This window comes from Stenella coeruleoalba (genome assembly GCF_951394435.1).
Source record: "Stenella coeruleoalba genome assembly, chromosome: 4".
NCBI classification, from domain to species: Eukaryota; Metazoa; Chordata; class Mammalia; order Artiodactyla; family Delphinidae; genus Stenella; species Stenella coeruleoalba.
In genome coordinates, this window is record NC_137149.1 from 42494551 (window position 1) to 42516693 (window position 22143).

At 38.1% G+C, this 22143-nt stretch overlaps 2 protein-coding genes across 7 annotated transcripts in view; both read left to right on the forward strand.

Annotated features, from left to right (window-relative positions):
• C1QTNF7 (C1q and TNF related 7) overlaps window positions 1-22143 on the forward strand; it is a 130108-nt gene that overhangs the window by 99698 nt on the left and 8267 nt on the right. For 2 of the 5 annotated variants that reach the window (XM_079920228.1, XM_079920227.1), the window contains exon 2: window positions 18074-18319. In XM_079920228.1, coding sequence (XP_079776354.1) covers window positions 18082-18319 — 238 coding nt within the window. In that variant the 5' untranslated portion in view covers window positions 18074-18081. Of the gene's footprint in view, window positions 1-8699; window positions 9328-11920; window positions 12026-18073; window positions 18320-22143 lie in introns of those variants that run through there. The other 3 variants (XM_079920226.1, XM_079920225.1, XM_079920229.1) reach the window with 3 other exon arrangements.
• CC2D2A (coiled-coil and C2 domain containing 2A) overlaps window positions 1-22143 on the forward strand; it is a 303035-nt gene that overhangs the window by 99402 nt on the left and 181490 nt on the right. The window contains exon 1 of one of the 2 annotated variants that reach the window (XM_079920213.1): window positions 18186-18319. The exons of the other annotated variant lie outside the window; for it this stretch is intronic. The gene's annotated coding sequence lies outside the window, so the exon portion shown is untranslated. Of the gene's footprint in view, window positions 1-18185; window positions 18320-22143 lie in introns of those variants that run through there. 2 annotated transcript variants of the gene reach the window in all.

The following is a 22143-nucleotide window of genomic DNA, read 5'->3' on the forward strand; positions in this document are numbered from 1 at the left end:
ACAAAGAAAAACAAATACAGTATGATCGCACTTCTACATAGAATCTTAAAAAAAAAATAAAAATGAACTCAGAGATACAGAGATCAGATTGATGGTTGCCAGAGGCAGGGATGGGAGGTAGGTGGAATGGGTGAAGGGGGTCAAAAGGCACAAACTTTCAGCTATAAGATAAATAAACCTGGGATGAAATATACAGCATGGAAACTATAGTTAATAATACTGTATTGTATATTTTAAAGTTGCTAAGAGAGTAGATCTTGAAAGTTCTCATCACAAGAAAAAAAATTTATAACTATGGATGGTGCTAGATGTCAACTAGACTTACTGTGGTGATCATTTTGCAATATATGCCTATATGAAACCATTATTTTGTACATCTGGAGCTAATAAAATGTTATGTGTCTGTTATATGTCAATTTTAAGAACACACACACAACACCAGAAAATAAAAATTAAAAAAAAACGGAGATACAGAATCTCTCATATGCCAAATATTTCTCAGGGAAATGTGCAAATTGAAGTCACTGCTACAAGAAGCATAGAAGTGGTAAAGCAAACACACAAAGTTTTGGTTCCTGTGGTTTGCCTTCCAGGTTAGGTTTTCCCCTGACCTCACCTTTCCGTCTGCACCATGGTGCGGATGGAGGTGGCCATGCCCAGCTGCACTGAGATCCTTCCCCAGGACTGACAGGCTTCATTCTGTGCCTGTTGACTCTTAAGTGCCCAAGACAACGCAGATCACTCTGTTAGCCTTCTCATCCCAAGATTCCAGGACTCTCTAACATTTTAAAAACGTATGGACACCAAGCGGGGGAAAGGAGGGGTGGGATGAATTGGGAGATTGGGATTGACATATATACACTAACTAATGTGTATAAGATAGATACCTAATGAGAACCTGCTGTATAGCACAGGGAACTCCACTTCCCTGTACAGTAGAAACTAATACAACATTGTAAAACAACTATACCCCAATAAAAACATAAATAAAAAATAAAGATGATGCTAGTTCTCTCGTGTTTCCTAAACAATCTTAGGATGGTATGACAGGTTATGTTAGTAAAAGCCAAAAATTGCACGTGGCAGCAGTATCACCCATCCTTGACATGTGGCAGGACTAAAGGCCAACTCTGCACTGTAGTCTTTCCTGGAACACACGGACCCACAGACAGACCTTTACTGGGCTCAAAACTTCTTGGAATTTCTTTAACAAGTCATCAGAGAGCTCCCCTGTGGACTCTGAAAACTTCACTGAGAAAGCTTGAGACTACATAAAATTACATTTCGCAACTTTTAGTGCACAGTGTAGCAGTTTGTGAGTAAAGTGCTTTTAAGACATTTTAAACTACTCTAAAGTAAGCCTATTTTTGGTTAAAAGTCTCAATGGCTGATGAAGCTGCACGGTGTCAATCACTCTGTTATTTATTATCCAAGATGATAATAATTCCTAGGTTTTCCTGAAATAGTTATGAAATAGATGATATGATGTGTGGAATTTGCTTCTAAACATACCAAATGCAGGGGTAAGGGATTAGTTGAGTAGGGGTATCAATGAAATTATATTCCTCTCAGTAACTATTGAGCTGGTGGTGGGTACACAGCAACTCATTTTCCATTTGGTCTCTACTTTTGTGTATGCTCAAAATTTTCTGTAATTTTTTAGAATGTTCTTATGATTTAAAATATAAGAAGTGATATTTGTGGTAGAAAGATGAGAATCAAGTATTATGATCTGCGATAATACTACCATGTTAACTCTCAATTATCCACAGTAATAGGTGTTTATGTGTATGAAAAATACTGCAGTGTCTTCTCTGTGTGAAGTCAGGAATCAGGTCCTGGTAACTAGCTGTGCTGTACAGAGGAGAGAATCTTACAGGGGACCTGAGTTCTAACTCTGGTCTTATCCATAAATGGGGCCTTTGGAAGAGTCACTTTTCACTGAAGGTATTTTCTTCTCTATAAAATGGGAAAATCAGGCAGATGCCCTCAGAGGGCATCTTCCTTCCCTAATGACTTGAAATTCTCACTGGAGTGAGTTCCAAGGCATTAGAATCCTGTCTTCCTCTTTCAGCTCCTCATCTCCAGGGCCTGCGGTGGCACCTGGCACAGGTAGAGGTCATGACATTTGTTCATTCAATGAGTGTGTGAATTGCCTTTTTTTAAATATGCAAACCACTTTTCTCACAAGAACTTACATCTTCTCAACAATGAAAGCAGATTCAGTTCATAAGCCAAATGAAGTCTGTATAGCTTATTGAAGTCACCTCAATGAGAGGCAGGAAAATGGCAGCGAGCATCACCTCTATTTGTATCAACTTCATTATTGTAACAGACTGGGGTTGAGGGAGAGTTGGCAGCCTGCCCCATAAAACCCTGCTCACAGCCTTTCAGGATAAAGACCAGAACCTTCCAAGCCCAGCAGGGCCCTGCTAGTTCCAGGCATACCCTCCAGGCATATGCTCTCCTTTGCTCTTTTCAATGACCTTCTTTCAAAATCATCCTATTCCACCTCAGGGCCTTTGCACATGGCATTCCCTCAGCCTGGAAGTGTTTTCTAATTTCTCTTCCTGGTTAATGACTGTTCCCCTTTTATATTTCAGGTCACATGTCATTTCTTTAGACAAGCCCTAGGTCTCAACTAGGTTGCCCTGCTTAAACACTCCCATAACACCCTTTACTTTCCCTTCAAAAAACACTTTCCAGAGTTTCCTGAATTTATTAAATGATCGTCTATGTCTTAAATATGATATAAATAAGAAACAACTTCACTTTTCTCCCATCACTTTTTCTAGTCAAATCCTGTTGGATCTTTTTCTCTGCCCTTTCATGACAACTCAGGCAAATTCCTTAGCTTTCTGGTCACTTTGAATGACATGAACAATCTTGTTGGTCAATTGTGACTCATTTTCAGACATTAAAAAGACAAATCTAAATCAACACCTCAATATCACATTCAATAGAAAGCTTGTTCTTTTCCAAGTCTTCAGCTCAGAATGTTATGCTTTTCACTCTTCCCCCATCTCCTACCTCTCCTTCTACTTTGGGCATGTCCAGAGTCAGATAAGAAGGGAGGAGAATTAGAAAAATGTGACCAAAGTATGTTTACTTAATAGGTACTGGTATGGTTCTTTTCTGGCTGCCGATACCTGCTTGGTGCTCCAGGTATTCAACTGCTGGCTCTCTCTGGTTGAAAATTTCCCGTAGCCATTAGAGGCTTTCTGAGGGAACTCCACGCTTTACAATTTCCTAATATGGGTGATAAAGTCCTTGGGTGATACCCTGCTTTGCCCCCATACCATCCTCAGCTTCTGCAGTCAGTGGTATGCTAGATGGCTTCTTACTGGCTTCCTCATCCTAGAAGGACACCCTCCTGGCTCAAGAGGTCCCACCTAAATGGCCCAATCCCAGTTGCCATCCTCAGTGTCATCTGCCTCTTGGGAAATTCATACATCCTTGCCTCATCAATAGCTGCTTTTATACTGCTCTCTCTTCTCCAGACAGCCTTCTGCCTTCAGAATTCTCTAATTTCTATGATCACATAAGACATCAAACTTTAGGGGTAGCTCAAGCTTCCCCACATTTCTCTGATCCCATGAGAATTGCAAGGCTTTCAGTTTCACAGTTCAGTTAATATACAACCGGTGAACAAAGTGGTTTCTTTCTTGCAGGCACCTCTGATACTATCAGTAATCTCTTGGAGTCCTTGCCACTAGTCTGGGAGTTGGGGAGGGGGTATTATTCCTCCATCTCCTCCCTCATAGGAAGGGAGAGGAGAGGTCCTTGGCACTCCCTTATCAGCTAATGACTCTCTACCTTGATGGCTCCCTTCAACTATTCATCCTTTTTGAATTTCTAGTTTTCTTTTATGTGGGTAAAAGTGGACTATAGCTAATATCAGATCCAGCTGGTTTTTGGCAAGTCTTAAATGGATGTATGGGAACTGATTGCCCATTATTCTCTGCCTTGAGTGCTCAACTGAAACTCCAAGATGATGGAAAGTCCGAATTAACATCTGGTAAACATAGTCTTATGCTTATTTGATGAATGTCTGTCTTCCCTACTAGACTTTTTCTCTCTAAGGGTAAGAGCTCCATGTTTGCTCCCCATTGAATACCAAGATCAAGCACTCAGTATCTGGCATATAGTAGGAGCTCAATAAGTATGTAATGAGGTGATTCATAAAAGAACAGAATAAAAGAGTGAGAAGACCAGATCAGATTTATATCACTGACACTCCCTGGCTTGGAAGGACTAACAGAGGAGGCATCATTTGAGGAAAAGTAGATAAGGTAAAGATTCCCAATTTCTGACTGCCTATCAGAATTACCCATAGAGCTTTTGAAAAATATCAGTACCTAGAACTAATCCACTGGTGTGCTGATACAGTAGATCTAGTTAAGAATCCATGAGTTAAGGTGCATAAAAGATATCCAAATAATGTTCTAGGAGGGTTCGAAGGAAGGGAAGGCTGTACCTGCTGAGAGTATCAGGGAGGCTTTCTGGAGAAAGCAATGCATAAGGAGGACAAAAGTGAGCATATGTAGAAAAGGGCATGGGAAGGACATGGCCAACAGGGACTTGTAAGCAAGAGGAGATGATATAAGCAGGGCACTGAGGTTAGAAAGACAAGGTTAGATTCCCGCCCGAACCCAGTGCTATGGGAAGGAAGAGGAGGAGTCAGGCGTGCAATCCACCCACCTGCAAGCTGTGTGGATGCAGGAACCTGGTCTTGTAAAGTTAGAAACACCCTATGGGGATACATGGTACAGTGGTTAGGTGGGCCAACTGTGGATCAGCCTGCCCAAATTCCTCATCTACGAAGGGAGGATGATAAAATTACTCACCTCAAGAGGTTATGGTGAGGATTAAAGGAGAAAATGATGTCATGTCTTAGCACATAAGCTAGAACCTTCTTTTAAAAATAATTCTAGTACCGAGAATTGGCTTATATATATTCCCAGTGCTGTGCTGATCTAGCTTAGACCGGCTAGCAAGGGCCAACTCCACACAACTTTGCATTTAGTGAATATCAGGTTGGTAGCTTGAAATTGGCCATGATGGAAGTATTTACACCAAGGAAACTGACAAAGCTATTAATCTGTACCTGTTTCTTGAGAGCTGGTTCACCAGCACACTGTGAGATGCTCTGTGAACGTTGATTGGATTGATCTAGATTGAACTGAATTCAGTTGAAAAGTGAGTTAAGGCTACAGGAAAATAAGCACAAGCTGAGAGGAGAAAAAAATGTCTGCCTAGAAAAGACAGAATAAGACCTTGGCCTCGACATGAGTGGCAGGTGTAAATGGAACCCGACTTTTTTACTTTAAGCCAATACTTCCTTCAGCATATTTTTCTACCCACTTTTTTTTTTTGCTACTGTCTCTAAAATAAGTGTGAAAATGATGAGTGAAATAGGCAATAACAAGTTTTAGTACCATCTGAGGTCTGAATGCTCTAGGAGACAATTTCAAAGGTTTTATTCTCTCTGTGAAGAAGAGTAAATCCAGGAAGATATAGACTATAATAAGTTAGCTAAGATGAAAAATAATGAAGAAAAAATCAAATATTGCAGAACAGAAAAAATACAGTGATACTTTAATAATATAAGAAACCTTGCCATTGAACACTAAAGGGAATTTAAGGAAGTTATGAATGACACAGAAAAAGCAAATATGAACACCCGTAAATTGTGTCAACACTTGGTCAAGTTAAGACAGAAAAATAAGAACACATCTACCTCTTTTGGAGGTCAAAAAATTTACCCATTTCTAAGCTCTTTGATGGAGATTGTACCAATCCAAAGAAAAATGAATGAGAAAAGCCCTTTAAGAAGTCATCACTTACATGCACCCCAATATTCATAACAGCATTATTTACAATAGCCAAGAAATGGAAACAACCTAAGTGTCCATTGACAGATGAATAGATAAAGAAGATGTGGTATATATATACAATGGAATAGTACTCAGCCATAAAAAAGAATGAAATAATGCCATTTATAGCAACATGGATGGACCTACAGATTATCATACTAAGTGAAGTAAGTCAGAGAAAGATAAACATCATACAATATCACTTATATGTGAAACCTAAAAAAAGATACAAATGAAGTTATTTACAAAACAGAAACAGACTCACAGATATAGAAAATAAACTTATGGTTACCAAAAGGGAAAGGGAGGGGAGGGATAAATTAGAAGTTTGGGATTAGCAGATGCACACTACTATACATAAAATAGATAAACAATAAGGTCCTACTATATAGCCAACTCCACACAACTTTGCATTTAGTGAATATCAGGTTGGTAGCTTGAAATTGGCCATGATGGAAGTATTTACACCAAGGAAACTGACAAAGCTATCAGGGAACTATATTCAATATCTTGTAATAAACTATAATGGAAAAATTCTGAGAAAAGAATATATGTATATATATAACTGAATCAATTTGCTGTACACCAGAAACTAACACAACATTGTAAATCAACTATACTTCAGGAAAAATAAAGTTATCCCTTGTATACAAATAAATGAACATATCCACAGGCTGACATCCCAGAAATTAAGATTATAAGGACTGCTATTCTAGTCCAGCCTTTTAGAAGACCTCAGAGGGGAGTGTGGGAAGATTACCTTCAAGTCAGATAGTCAGGGCCTTCCTACACAAGTCAGTGGGTTGTTCTGTGGTGTTAGGCTAGGAGTGAACTAATGAAAGAATTCAGCCTCTATGACCTATGTGCCAGTTCAAGTTCAAATATAGTCATGCCATTTTTCTTTCTTCCAATTAGTTCTCAGGATCCCATTTTTTTTTTATTATCAGGTAGACTAGTCAAGATCTAAATCCTCCCCTCCATGAATGATCTAAGAATTCTAGGGGCATTCTTGGTTCAAATGGGGTCATGTCTACTTCTATCCCAGGCAGAAAGTGAAAAACAAAAGTTTTGTTCACTAGTCTTGTTGCTTTAGCTGCCACCAAATTGCCACACTCTAATTGTGCAGAATCTAGTAGATGCTTGTCCATTTGTAGGAGATGCTCTCACTAACCCCGGTACTACCGCCTTACTAAGTTTTAATATAATGACCCTCTTAATTCTCCACTGTTCCCCAAAGGAGAGCTGTGATGACAGAATCACTTAGGACACACGAACTTTCAGCTTCATCCATGTACTCCACCAAAACCAGCCACCCCCAAATCCTTTAATGCTTTTGGCCCAGACTCCCAAGTACCTCCCTCTCAATTCCATTCTGTGGTCCACAGTATTCGTTCTTCACAGCAGGCTTTGGACCAAACCAACGCTGTCATCCATGACTAATTTCTTTAAGTTTACATCATGGAAAGAAGGGGCTGGGTCCTTGGTTCCTTCCTTTCCAGAAGGCCCTGGATGCTTTAAGTAAATAACCTCAACCCCTCTCCAGCCAAGGGTCCCTGAAAGGAAAACCTTCATCAAACCACTACCAAGTGCTTCCCTTTATGCAGAGAGTCACCTGAGTAACCTCTCTCAATATCAAGTATCCCCTTCCAGGTGACTTGTATCTCTACTTGTATGTAAGGTGTAGAGTGGCTGACATTACTTTTTAAGCTCTACCTCATGAGGCACAAGATGAGAGAATATTAAGAACGGTGAGAAAACTTAGAAATAATCAAGGACAACCAATTTATTTTTTTATATCTTTATTGGAGTATAATTGCTTTACAATGTTGTGTTAGTTTCTGCTGTACAACAAAGTGAATCAACTATATGTATACATATATCCCCATATCCTCTCCCTCTTGAGCCTCTCTCCCACCCTCCCTATCCCACCCCTCTAGGTCATCACAAAGCATCGAGCTGATCTCCCTGTGCTATGCAGCAGGTTCCCACTAGCCATCCATTTTACATTCGGTAGTGTATAAATGTCAGTGCTACTCTCTCATTTTGTCCTAGCTTCCTCTTCCCCCCACCCCATGTCCTCAAGTCTGTTCTCTACCTCTGCGTCTTTATTCCTGCCCTGCCACTAGGTTCCTCAGTACTGTTTTCTTAGATTCCATATATGTGTTTTAGCATACAATATTTGTTTTTCTCTTTCTGACTTACTTTACTCTCTATGACAGACTCTAGGTCCATCCACCTCTTTACAAATAACTCAATTTCATTCCTTTTTATAGCTGAGTAATATAAGGACAACCATTTTATTTTGAGGATGAGGAAACTCTCTCTGATTAAGGTCCTACTCTACTTTAGCAAAAGCTGTGCCTCACTTGTGTGCTCAAGGCATTATTTTTATGACTCTATGTTCGAACTCAGATTTTTGACAGCCAATAAATTCAAAAGACTATGTCCTCCAGATAGGAGGGTGGATAGCTAAGGCAAAATAAAGCCCACGAATATTCTTGGTCAAATTTGTGATTCGTGCCCATTTCCCCAACTGGAAGTATTTCTTTCAATTTGCATTCTTAATAGCTTGAGAAGAATGGTGGGGAAAGCAAGATAAAAACAAAATTTTTCAGTCACTCAGTTTCCATAAACACCATCATGAATTACATACTGCTCTTGTAAGGATATACATGAAGTTCGTATCAAAAGGACAAAAAGAAATTGATAGCACTGAAGATGAGTTGTCATAGGGTCTGGAGAACCATTCTGCCTTTTGAGTTGTGATCCATTCTCTATATGAACAAAGACCTATTAGTCTTCTGAAAATATCCAATCATTTATCCATTCAGAGAACAAAGAAAACAGCAGTACAGTATTCATCACCCTCTTTCATTTTGTAGCACATAGGATGAGGGACCATTTTCCTGCCGTATTTACCCAGAATAGGGACATCTTTCCTTGTTATCTCATGAGACACAATCCCACTTCCAGAATCTGAAGATTCTACATTGAAAATGCTCAAAAAGGGCATAACTTTTTTCTCTAAGTTAACAACTAATTTCCAGTCAGTGAGTAATTTTTTTCCTGAAACATCCACTCAGTGGAAAACAAATGAAGAGGGGAAAAAATTAAGTAAACAAATCTGAAAACGAGGCCACAACACACGGAGATGGAGGTGCCTCTACAGCTAACGGTCAAGAAAAGCAGGCACTTTCAGGTTTAACTCAAACAAAATCGAGGTTTTCAACTGGCCCTGATTGAGCCTCACCCAATGAATGACTTTCAGTGCCTCTGGCTCTTTGGGACTAATGGAGAGAATTATTTTTAGCACAACTATTTGGAAACCTCTGAGAACTTGGATCTGTTTTTCTGTCTGGTACCAAAGCAAGATTTTCTCTGAGCTCTCATGAAAGATCCTCAGTCTCTTGTGGATTTAGAATTCTGGAGCAACCCACCATCCCAGAGCAAGGTATGGTGTTTACTCTTTTTTTAGAATTTTGGCAGATGTGGCTGCAATGTCCTATTTCATTACGGTAGCTTTTGAGTTTATTAAACAGATGGCTCTGGAAGAAGAATCCATGAAACTGAAGACCTGGGTTCAAATCTCTGGTCTGACACTAGCTTTGTGACCATAAACAAGTTACCTGACTTCTCTGGACATTGGTACCCCTGTCCGACCTACCACAAAAGGGTCCTTGGGAAGATGATACAGGCTTAACGTTGCTCTGTAGATGACAAAATATTTGATAGATGTTAGAACAGATTACTGTTGTGCCATCGTAGCCTTTTACATACAGCAGATGGAGTTTATAAATTATGAAATGTTTATAAGAATAAATATTGATGAATATTTTCCTTCTTTCAACTTTTGTTGAGCCTCTACTGTAGATCAGTCTTTGTCCTAAATGTTTGTGATAGAGTTTGCATTTTGGTGGAGAAAAAGCAATAGTTAGTCATAACACAATGTGGTTGTGTGGCTATGCTGGGTGGAGTAGAGACAGGAGAAGGAAGGGACTTCATGGCCAACAGAAGAAGCTGTTCTGAGGAGGAAAACCAGGGCCCCAAAGGGAGAGCTGAGGAAGAACAAACAGAAGGCACTGGGGTGTGAGCAGCTCAGGTCTGATCCCGTCTTGCTCACAGTGAACTCCTAGTGAAGCCAGAGGAGGACAAACCCTGCTGTTGTGAAATCCCTTCCCCTGCAGGCCAAGGATATGTCTCCTTTTGGCCTCCATGGTTACCTATCCTCCTCCTAATGAATTCCAAGTAAAACACATTTTCAACTTGAATTAGTAATTGAGCCCTTTGCCATGAAGTAATGTTACAGTTTCCCTCACATGATGTCAGGGAAAACCCAAGTGTTTAGAGACAAAAGAGCTCAGTTCAAATCCTGCCTGGGCCATTTTTAGGGCTGTGTGGACTTGAACCCTCAGACTCTCCATTTTATTATTTGTAAAGTGAAGATAATAGCACCAACTTCATAAAAGTGGTGTGGGGATTGAGTAAATGGTGTCTTGAAAGCACAGTAATAAGAATACTAGTAGGTTCCATACATCCCAATTAATCTTTTTTTTTTTTTTTTTTTTGCGGTACGTGGGCCTCTCACTGTCGCGGCCTCTCCCGTTGCGGAGCACAGGCTCCGGACGCACAGGCCCAGCGGCCATGGCTCACGGGCCCAGCCGCTCCGCGGCATGTGGGATCTTCCCGGACCGGGGCACGAACCCGTGTCCCCTGCATCGACAGGCGGACTCTCAACCACTGTGCCACCAGGGAAGCCCCTAATCTTTTTTTACTTAGTTTTTTTGTGGTAAAATATACACAACATAAAACTTGCCAGAGTATACAGTTCTACGGCATTGGGTACATTCACAACGCTGTACAACCATCACCACCATCCATCTCCAGAACTCTTCATCTTCCCCAACTGAAACTCTGTCTTCATTAAACACTCACTCATCATTTCCCCCTCCCTCCAGCCCTTGGTAATCACCATTCTATTTTCTGTCTTTACAATTTTGATTATTCTAGACACATCATATAAGTAGAATCATACAATATTTGTCCTTTTGTGACTGGGTTATTTCACTTGGCATCAAAGTCTTCAAGATTCACCCATGTTGTAATATGTGTCAAAAATATCTTCCTTTAAAAGCTGAATAATATTCCATTGTGTGTATGTGCCACATTTTGTTTAACCATTCATCTGTTGATGGACACTTGAGTTGCTTCCACCTTTTGGCTATTGTGAATAATGCTGCTGTGAATATGGGTATACAAACATGTTTGAGCTCCTGCTTTCACTTCTTTTGGGTATATCCAGAAATGGAATTACTGGAGTATATGATAATTCTATATTAAATTTTTTGAGTAATCACCATACTGTTTTGTACAGCAGCTGGACAATTTTACATGTCTACCACCTACATTTTACATTTTTTTCCAGCTTTATTGTGATATAATTAACATATAACATTGTGTAAGTTTAGAGTATATGACATGAAGATTTGGTACTCATATGTATTGCAAAATGATTAACACAATAAGATTAGTTGACACATCCATCACCTCAGGTAATTATTATTTTTTGTGTGTAGTGAGAACATTTGAGATCAACTCTCTCAGCAACTTTCAAGTGTATGATACAGTATTGTTAATTATAGACACCACGTTATACATTAGATTCTCAAAATGTATTCATCTCATAGCTGGAAGATCCTTTGTTTGTACCCTTTGGCCAACAACTCTTTGTTTCCTCCACACTTCAGCCCCCGGTAACCACAATTCTACTTTGTTTCTGTGAGTTAAGCTTTTAAAATTTCACATATAATCAAGATAATTTGTCTTTCTCTGTCTGATTTATTTCACTTAGCATAATGCCTTCAAGGTTCAACCATGTTGTCACAAATGACAGAATTTCCTTCTTTTTTGTGGCTGAATAATATTCCATTGTATATTTTATACACACACAGACACACACACGCACACACACACATACACACACACACACACACACAAATATATATATCACATTTTCTTTATCCATTCATCCGTTGTTGGAAATTTAGGTTTCTCCCACGTCTTGGCTATTGTGAACAATGCTGCTATGAACATTGGGGTGCACGTACCTTTTTGAATTAGAGTTTTCATGGGAATACAGACATCTCTTCAAGGTAATGATTTTCATTTCCTTCAGATAAATACTACCCAAAAGTGATATTGCTGGATCACATGGTACTTCTATTTTTAATTTCTTGAGGAATCTCCATATTGTTTTCCCTAGTAGCTGTACCAGTTTATATTCTCACCAACAGTGTACAGTATTCCTTTTCTCCATGTTCCCACCAACACTTGTTATCTCTGGTCTTTTTATGATGGCCATTCTAACAGGTGTGAGGTGATAGCTTATTGGGTTTTTTTTTCATTTTCAATTTCCTGATAATAAGTGATGTTGAGCATCTTTTCATGTACCTGCTGTCCATTCATATGTCCTCTTTGGAAAAATGTCTATTCAGATTCTTTACCCATTTTTAATTGGATTATTTGGTTTTTAGTATTGAGTTATATGAGTTCTTTATGTATTTTGGATATTAACCTCTTCTCAGATACATGAGGGGCAAATTTTATCTCCCATAGGTTGCCTATTCATTTTGTTGATCGTTTTTTTTGCTGTGCAGCTTTTTAGTTTGGTGTAGTCCCACTTGTTTATTTTTGCTTTTGTTGCTTATGCTTTTGGTGTCATATTCAAAAAACTGTTGCCAAGACCAGTGTCAAGTGCTTTCTCCCTGTGTGTTCTTCCAGAGGTTTTATGATTTTAGGGCTTACATTTAAGTCCTTAACCCATTTTGAGTTATATTTTTGAGTGGTATGAGATAGGGTTCCAATTTCTTTTTTTTTTTTTTTGCATGTGAATATCTAGTTTTTTCCAACACCATTTATTTATTGAAGAGACTATATTTTGCCTGGTGAGTATTCTTGGCTCCCTTGTCAAGTATTAGTTGACCATGTATGCATGGGCTTATTTTATTTTATAATAAAGAAAAAACATGTTATTTACTGAAAGCTCTCAAACTGTGGGCACATTTTCTAGAAGTTAAATCTTTGCACTGATTTATTCAGTATTTCTCCAAGTATTTTCCATAGCTAGTTTAGCAAAAACTAAGGGTTTTATGACTTAAAATATTTACAAAACACTATATACTACATTCCTGCCTTACAGATTCAAAATATACATTAACATGAAGGCTTTGAAATCTATAGTACCACAAAGTATTATAATTTTTTAAATGGGTATTTAAAAAAATTAAAGATCTGTTACTTTGTAATCCTTACAGAAAAATAGGATAGAGAATCATTTACAACTAACATCCAGGACAGATCTGTTCAAATTAACAATATTTCCAGAGCTTTGATTTTCTAACTCCAAAGGAGCACACTAGTGGAAAAAAATAATACATTTTAGCACATATTCTGCATAAATTTACATAATTCAATGTAATATTTCAAAGTATTTTGTATGAGGAGTGACTGCTAATGTGTATGTTTCTTTTTGTAGTTTTAAAAATGTTCTAAAATTAGATTATGGTGTACATTGAATTGTATACTTAAATTGGTCAGTTTTATGGTGTGTAAACTAAATCTCAAAAAGCTGTTTAAAAGTATTGTAATGTGTATAGAGCCATGACTCACATAGTTCATTCCCAGTCAGAATAACCAAATTCATCACAAACCAGTGGGGCAGTGGTTGAAGGATGGACTTTTTAATACAAGGTGTTGAAAATATAAAGTTGGATCCCTACCTCACACATTTTAATCAGAAAGACTCCAATGGCTCAAATTTTAAAGGTGAAAAAATGAAAATAAAATTGAAAGAAAAGTGGGAGAATTCTTTTTATTATCTTGAAGTGGGGAAGACCTTCTAAAAACACAAGAAATTGAACCCCCAAAAGTGTCTTCAAGATAAAAAGATTTTTTAAAATACATGAATGAAGTGAAAAAACAAACTGGGAAAAGCTATTTGCTGCTCATGTCATAAACCACATGCAAAGAATATACATATAAATATCTATCGCACTATTGTTTGTAATATCACAAGAATAAAAATGTCCCAAGTATCCATCAATAGGTGACTTGTTAAATATAATAGATTCTTACGATGGATATTCCACAGCGACTAAAAAAAGAATGAGGCAGCTCTGTCTATATACTGATATCTCCAAGCTAAGTGGAAAAGCAAGGTGCAGGAATTTGCATACAGTATGCCTACAGGTGGAAGGACCCACAAGAAACTAGCAAAAGTGATTGCCTCTAGAGAGGGAACCTACATGTCTGGGAGACTGAGAGGAAAGAGAAGAGATTTCCTTTTCATTGCACATCTTTTTTTAATTTTATGAAGGTGCATGTTTTATCTATATAAAAATAAATATTTTAAATACTTTAGACTATACAAAGTTAAAACAACTTAAATCCTTTATCTGTATTTCTCAAACAGATACTGCAAAAGGGACCCATAGACCCCAGGAATATTTCTTTAAATTCTCTCTTTCCTCTTTCTTTTGTAATATTCTCATATTCCATAATTTCTATCTAGTCTTTTTCCCACAAAAATCACACCTTCCCCGCCCCCAAAATCTCCTTTGCCCTCAGCCTGAGTTTTTTGTGCTAAGCACTATTCTACATGGTTGGAGACGTCAATGGCTAACACAAAGATCCCTGCCCTCATGAAGCTTACATTCTATCAGCTAGAGATATTTACAAATTTAAACGCGTAATAAAATTAAGAATAATCTAGTAAATTAGAGGATGATGAGTACAATGGAGAATAGAAAAAAACAGAACAGAAAGAGGGCACGTCATGGATAGGAGAAGGTCGTTTGCAATGTTAGATGAAGAGGTGAAGGTTGGCTTTAATGAAATGGTAGCGTTTGAACAAAGGCAGAAGCAGATGAGGGAGGGAGACATATAGGCATCTTGGAGAAGAGAGCTCCAGACAGAGGGAAGAGACAGTGTGAAGGCCCTAAGGCAGAGTGTATCTGGCATCTTCGAGAAACATCAAGGAGTCCAGTGTGACAGATGATGAGGAAGTGGGAAGAGAGTAGAAGAAGATGAAGTCAGGGAGGTAAGAAAGGTGGGCAACCAATCAAGTAGGGCCTTGTAGACCATGTACCATGAGGCTTTTGACTTTTAAATGAAATGAAGAACCATTACAAGATAATGCCACTGTAGTTTTCCATTATAACCCACACCCCTTTGTCATCCTGACAATTTGAGTCCCAAGCCTCAACCCAAGCCACTCACCATCATGTCATCATCACAGGTCAGGTGCCACAACACCTCGTCCCTCAATTCTGATGAGGATTATTAATGGATAACCATTCTGAGTGCCTTTCAAAGTATTCAACTAGGAATGCTTTCAGCATTTAAACTACTGTGCAGACAATATTCTAGTGCATTTGTCAAAGAATTGCAAACCATTTGTTCAATGAATATCTTTGTTTCAGTTGTTTTAATTTATTCTTTCTTTGAGTACCTTTGCCTGGCTCTTGGAAATATTAACATCCTTCTTCCAAGCACATCTTTAAAATTTTTGCATCCTCTATCCATCATAACCTCAACTCTGACCACACGCTCCTTCATAGACTGATCCCCAACTATTGCCATGTGTGTTCTCAGCATCTCCACCAGTGTCTGAGATGCCACTGCCCAAAGCACCTTCTCACCAGATCGTTTCAAGTCCCTCTTAGGACCAGCTCCTGGCTTCAGCTACAGCATCGCATTCCATGTCTGGTTAAAAGCCTCCTTATAAGTATCTGTTCTCCTCTTTTAAATCCCTTCTCAAAGCTTCCTCTAATCAGTTTTTTGCAAGGTGGAAGATCTAGCAATTTAATCATTCTGTCTTGTTTTAACTGACAAGGGTTTGAATAAAAGATTCTTTCCATTTTCTTTCATCTGAGGCACCTTTGGAAGGGCTGGAATGTTTATCAGATCTGCTGGGTTTTCAGAACGTGCCTTAATCCCAGATGAGTAATAAGATAAATAATTTTGAGTTTGTGTTCTATAAGCAGACAGGGCATAGAAAAATGTTCCCTTTGATTTTTTTCGGTTGGGGGGTAAGGGCACTGGTAACATGGAGATGTGGTCAAGGATACAGAGCCTATATTTGGATAAGTTGCTTCAGTTTTTCACTAATTAGATTTCTAGGAATCAGACTTATTTTGAACTACATGTGCACACTATGTTTTTCTCAGTTTGTCATTCCTATGCTCTCGCAAATTTCTGGATCTAATTCCAAGATGTTACAATTTCCTCATGGGTGCTATAAAAGTGGTACAGTGTGCTGGTTAATTTTCTGATGTGGCTGTCAAAAAAAAAGAAACTCTATCCAATTGCTTTTCCCACATGTTATGATTATCTCCTTTTGGTAAGTATACACCAGGGATATACATTAAGCATTGTACAGATTTCTTTTTTTTATTTTATTGATGTATAGTTGATTTACAATGTTGTGTTAATGTCTTCTGTACAACAAAGTGACATATATATACATTCTTCTTCACATTCTTTTCCATAATGGTTTGTCAAAGGATATTGAGTATAGTTCCCTGTGCTATACAGTAGGACCTTGTTATTTATCCATCCTATATATAATAGTTTGCCTCTGTTAATCCCAAACTCCCAATCCTTCCCTCCCCTACCCCCTCTCCCTTGGCAGTCACAAGTCTGTCCTCTATATCTGTGAGTCTGTTTTCGTTCTGTAGATATGTTGATTTGTATCATATTTTAGATTCAACATATAAGTGATATCATATGGTATTTGATATGGTATCATATCTTTCTCTTTCTGACTTACTTTGCATAGTATGATAATCTCTAGGTCCATCCATGTTGCTGCAAATGGCATTATTTCATTCTTTTTTATGGCTAATATTTCACTGTGTATGTGTGTGTGTGTATGCATATATATATATATACCACATATTCTTTATCCATTCATCTGTCGATAGACTTTTAGGTTGTTTCCACAGATTTCTTATTAAAGCATAGGTCCAACCATGCAATAACTGCTCATTTAGACCACCCCAGAGTCACATGTATACTCCCACCCAAGATGCTGATAGCTCTAAGACATTAGCCTAGAAAATCAAGTGTCCCAAGCCTACACTACACACCTCTGATCCATCATCCTCAGTGGCCAGGCTTTGTGGAGGGAAAAACCAAATCCCATTAGATCAGAGCTGAAGAGATCTGTTGCCTGCTTCACTCAGACCATGTGGCAACATGTGTGATTTAATTTCACTCAGCTCTTTAATTGAGCCCCAGTGCTAACAGCTTAATGGGACAGTAGGGCATTATATCCTGCAGATTTTAAATTAAAGTTTGAGACAACTCCACTCAGGACATGCACAGTACTCCAATTAACACTAATTGGCATTACACATGATTATCAAATGAAAAACATGATTTTCCTGAAAATGTCACTTCCTTTCTCTTGCTTTAAAAAGCCTATAAATTCTAAGAAAATGACTGTGGAAGCATGCCAAGATTAGATATAAAGATGTCTATCTATCATGGTGTTTATACTAGCAGAAAACTGGAAGCAAATGTCTATAATGGGGAATGTTGTACATAAAGGATAGTAGAGGCAAATGCAACAATTTTTTAATGTTATGAATAATTTTTGACATGGAAAGATGCTCACGATATATTGTTAAGTGAAAAAAAGTTAAAGACTTGCAGGAATGTCATAACATCACTTTTCTTCATAGCATAGAAAGAAAACACCAGAAGGATGTATACGTCAAAATGTAAAGAGTAATTATCTGTGAGTGGTGAGAATAACTTTAATGTTTATCTTATTCATTTGCATCTCTAATTTTCCTTTTAAAAATGTGTACTTTTGCAAAAGCAAAACATTGTTTTTCAAAGTCCACCATTGATTCCTGCAGAAAAGAAAATGCAAATGCAACAAAGTGATTTATTCTGGAATTTTTTTAAATCTTCACTGACTTCATCTCCACCAACCCTTGTGTGGGGCACTGAGAACTCTCTATCAATAAAGTGCTAATAATTTTCAATGGAATTATTAGGGCAAACAGGGTATTTAGACACACATGGAGAGGTGAGCCCTGGGGTGAATTTTTGCAAATGTCCATTCTCATGTTCAGTTATGCCAAAAACCCCACCTAAGAGGGTGCATTTATGTCCGTGTGTTTCTCTTCCAGAGCCAAAGATGTTTGTCTTGCTCTATGTTACAAGTTTTGCCATTTGTGCGAGTGGACAACCTCGGGGTAATCAGTTCAAAGGAGACAGCTACTCCCCAAGATATATCTGTAGCATTCCTGGCTTACCTGGACCTCCAGGCCCCCCTGGAGCAAATGGTTCCCCTGGGCCCCATGGTCGGATCGGCCTTCCAGGACGAGATGGTAGAGACGGCAGGAAAGGAGAGAAAGGTGAAAAGGGGGCTGCAGGTAATGAATGAAGTTCCATAAAAAAAAACCTCTGTCACCCCCACCTGAAAATCACTCCCTTGTTTTGTTGCTTTTTCTAATGAGACTTGCCCTTTAAATCCCTTCTCAACTTCACCTTCATTAATCGTAACAATTTACTGAGTCCTCACTATGCTTCAGATACTGCTCTAAACCCTCTACCTGCATTCTCATTGCATCGTAATGACAACTCTTTCAAGGGGACGTGATCACGTTTTATACATGAGAACACAGAGCGGTAGCATGATTAAATGAATTGCTGAAGATGGAAGTGCATGTCTAGTGACTGGCAGAGCTGGAGTCGTCTAGAACATCTGATGTCCGTGACCTCTGGGCTGGTACAGCCAGCAGGCAATGGCTGCATGTGAGACAGCATGGATGGATAGACAGACAGATGGATGGGGAGGAGACAGAGAGATGAAGGAGAGGCAGGAACTAGGAGCCAAAAGCACAGGGGTCATCCTGCTCTGCACTCATATCCTTAACAAAGACACAAAAGGCTTACTTGTCACAAAGGAAATGACAATAATACTGTATAGCCTACCTTTCCTAGTTCAACACTCTCCCACCTGTCCTGTAGCAGCTGAAATATAGATGTCGTATTGCTCTTTACAGCAACACAATTGTGTCCTACTCTTTCAGTAATTTTCACTTTTTTCCTCACAAATAAGTTGGCCCATGAAGCTTGCCAGATTCTGCAATCCTTCAAAGTAAACTGAATTGAAACTCTAGTAAGGCTGTGTTAACCCTAAAAGAGGAAAATTTGGATGGAATCAATCTTTGAAAACAAGTTTCTGAGTGTAAAATGTGGAACAAAAGACAGGAAGAAAAAGTCAGTAGATCTAAGAAATACATCTCTATCTAGTCATTGCACGTGATTTACTGGTATTATATGAAACAATATCATAATATATATTCAGAAGATTAGATACCAATTCATTGCTGAATTTATCACGCAGAAAATATTTGGCAAATAAGAAGCTACTGAATCTATGACCCTTAATCAACACTAGATAAAGTATCTTTAGGTAAATTTTCAACATCAGATAAAGAACTTTTCATTTGGAGCTTACATTTCATCTTTCAAAGGCTCTATTTGGTAGCACATATGAACACCCTTACTGCTGTATCATGATCATGAATACGTTTGAAATCCTATAATAATAACACCAGGATCATAGTTAGATATTACTGGCCCTTTTAGTTTATTGTGTCTAGAAGCAATAATGTAGGAGTCACAGAAACATTCACTGGAGTCAGAAAGACATGACATCTTCAATTACTAACAGCATCCTTGAGAAGAAAACCTCTTTGAGCCTCGGTTTCCTTATTTGTAAGTTGGGGGTAGTAAGTGTCATTGTGAAATTAAGGAAGATAATACATGCAAAGTACTCAATAGAATAAGTGCCATGTAGTAAGCCTTCCGTAAATGTTTGCTGTTATTATCTATTACACTGTGATCTGCAATTAGTCTCAGCTAAGTTTGTGAATATCCAAAGCCATATAATAACCTAGAAATGAGCTATCCATTTCATGAGGTAGTTCTAGTGTTATTTAAAGATACGTATATGGATACGTATTCAGAGCAAATTGAATGTTTGTAACTGCTACAATTTTAACCATATATGAGATCAGCTATCCCCCATATTCATCAATCCATTCATTCATCCATCCATTCATGCATTTTTCATTCAACAAATATTTTTGTGCACCTCTTGCTCTCCAGTATTGTTCTAAACCAGTGTTTCTCAACCTCCACACTGATGATATTTGGGTCCAAAGAATTATTAACTGTGGGATGGCTATCTGGTGCATTGAATGACATTTAGCAGCATCCCATTTGATGTCAGTGACATCTCCCACCAATTGTGACAACCAAAATGTCTTATGGCATTGCCAACTTTCCCTTGGTGGGCAGTGTTTAATTGCCCCCAGTTGAGAACACTGTTCTAGGGAATGCAAACATGAACAAGACATTGTCCCTGACTTGATAAGCAAACATTTGGGTGGGGGAGGCCAATATGGAAACACATGATTACAATATGTCACTATCATCATCATCATCATCACCATCATCACCATTAATTAAGAACTTACTGTGTGTCAGCAATTTTACATTTAGTACTTAATTTCAGCCATAACCTTATTAGCTAAAATTATAATCAATAATAATAATAATGTTACAAATGACAAAATTGAGATTCAAAAGTAAAAAAGACTTTCCCAATCTTAGTTATTTAAATCCAATATATATTGATACATATACACAAGTAAGGATATACAACAGCTAAGAAAGGTAAGAATGCCTTTGTGGTCAATGAAGAGAAGCACACCTCATTTACAAACAATAAGAACAGAGTCCTGTGGCTTTGAGAATTAGCTTTTAATGTGGCTGGAACTGGACACAACTTGGTTGGAAGCTTCTGCTTCCTGTTTCCCCTTTAATACCATATATGTCTTCTCATTCGTCCCTACCACATCCACCTCAACCCCCTGGCAAGGTCAAGTATATGTCTTCTCCAACTTCCCTCCTCTAAATTACAAATACAGCGTTTATTATACTGAATTATCAATTCTCTGTAAAAATATCTGTCTCCCTCATGGGTCTATAGCAATTATTGTGGTGGCATATTTTTAAAATTTAATTTAATGCGAATGCACATCCATATAAATACCTTCAAATAACACTAGAACCACCTCATGAACAGATTATTCTACTTCATTATATGGCTTTGGATATTCATTAAATTAGCTATGGCCCATATTTGCAGATCACAACATAATATGTCATAACAGCTAACTTGAGGGTAGGACAGGTGTCATTCATGTCAATGGCATTCAGCCCTTGGAACAGTGCCTGGCATGTAGTGGATGACCAATCAGTATTAGATGGTTTAGATAAATGTATGCATGCACACATACATATATGATGGATGGATGGATGGATGGAAAAAAATGGCACTGAAGAAAAAAATCCTTGTAAGCTTGTTTTGTGGAGAACTAAGAAGAAATTCTTTCTCTCTAAGCTTCAGTATCTAAGCATAGACTAACACTCCATAATTCTCCTCTTTACCCAGCATATGTCTGACTGAATAGGGAGGTGGAATGATTTATCCCTTCATTCCATTCTTCATTAATTGGCTTTTATCACAAGGGTAAATCCTTCATGCAAACAGAAAGAATTACTGTAAATTATTACCACTAGTCCCTGATTATCTAACTCTCAGCAGTTCAAAATATTAAATAGCTATAGAGATCCAAGTGTTGAGATTATAAAGATCTTTTCATGGCTAGCATTGTAAAATTGCATCTTAGTATTTACGGTTTGGTCTCAAAGAATTTTCAAGAGGATGAAACCTCAAGCAATCTAGTCCAACACCTTCATTTCAAGAACTGGGAAACTAAAGTCAGAGAGGTAAAGCCCCTTCTTCACAGTCACCTAACTAATCCATGGCTGAATTAGGGCTTGTCAAGTCTACTGAGTCACTGTTTACTACTTTCCCAATGGCTTTAGAGTGAACTTAGATCCAATTTCTTCATAGTACAAATGGGGCATTTGAAACTAAGACAATAAGTGACTTGCCCAAGTGACTTTGCTTCTTATAGAGGCAAAGAAATTTCAGTGCATAATGAAATTTAATGGCAGAAATTGTTACTGATGCCAAAATGTTTTTTTATTGATACATCAGTTACTGGTGAAGACAGCAAAAGTTAGCTCCTATTGAAAATAAAATAATAATGTATAAGTTGTAGTCCTTGATTCAAAAGTTAATTTAATAGTAAAATAGTATTCATATTTCATTTCT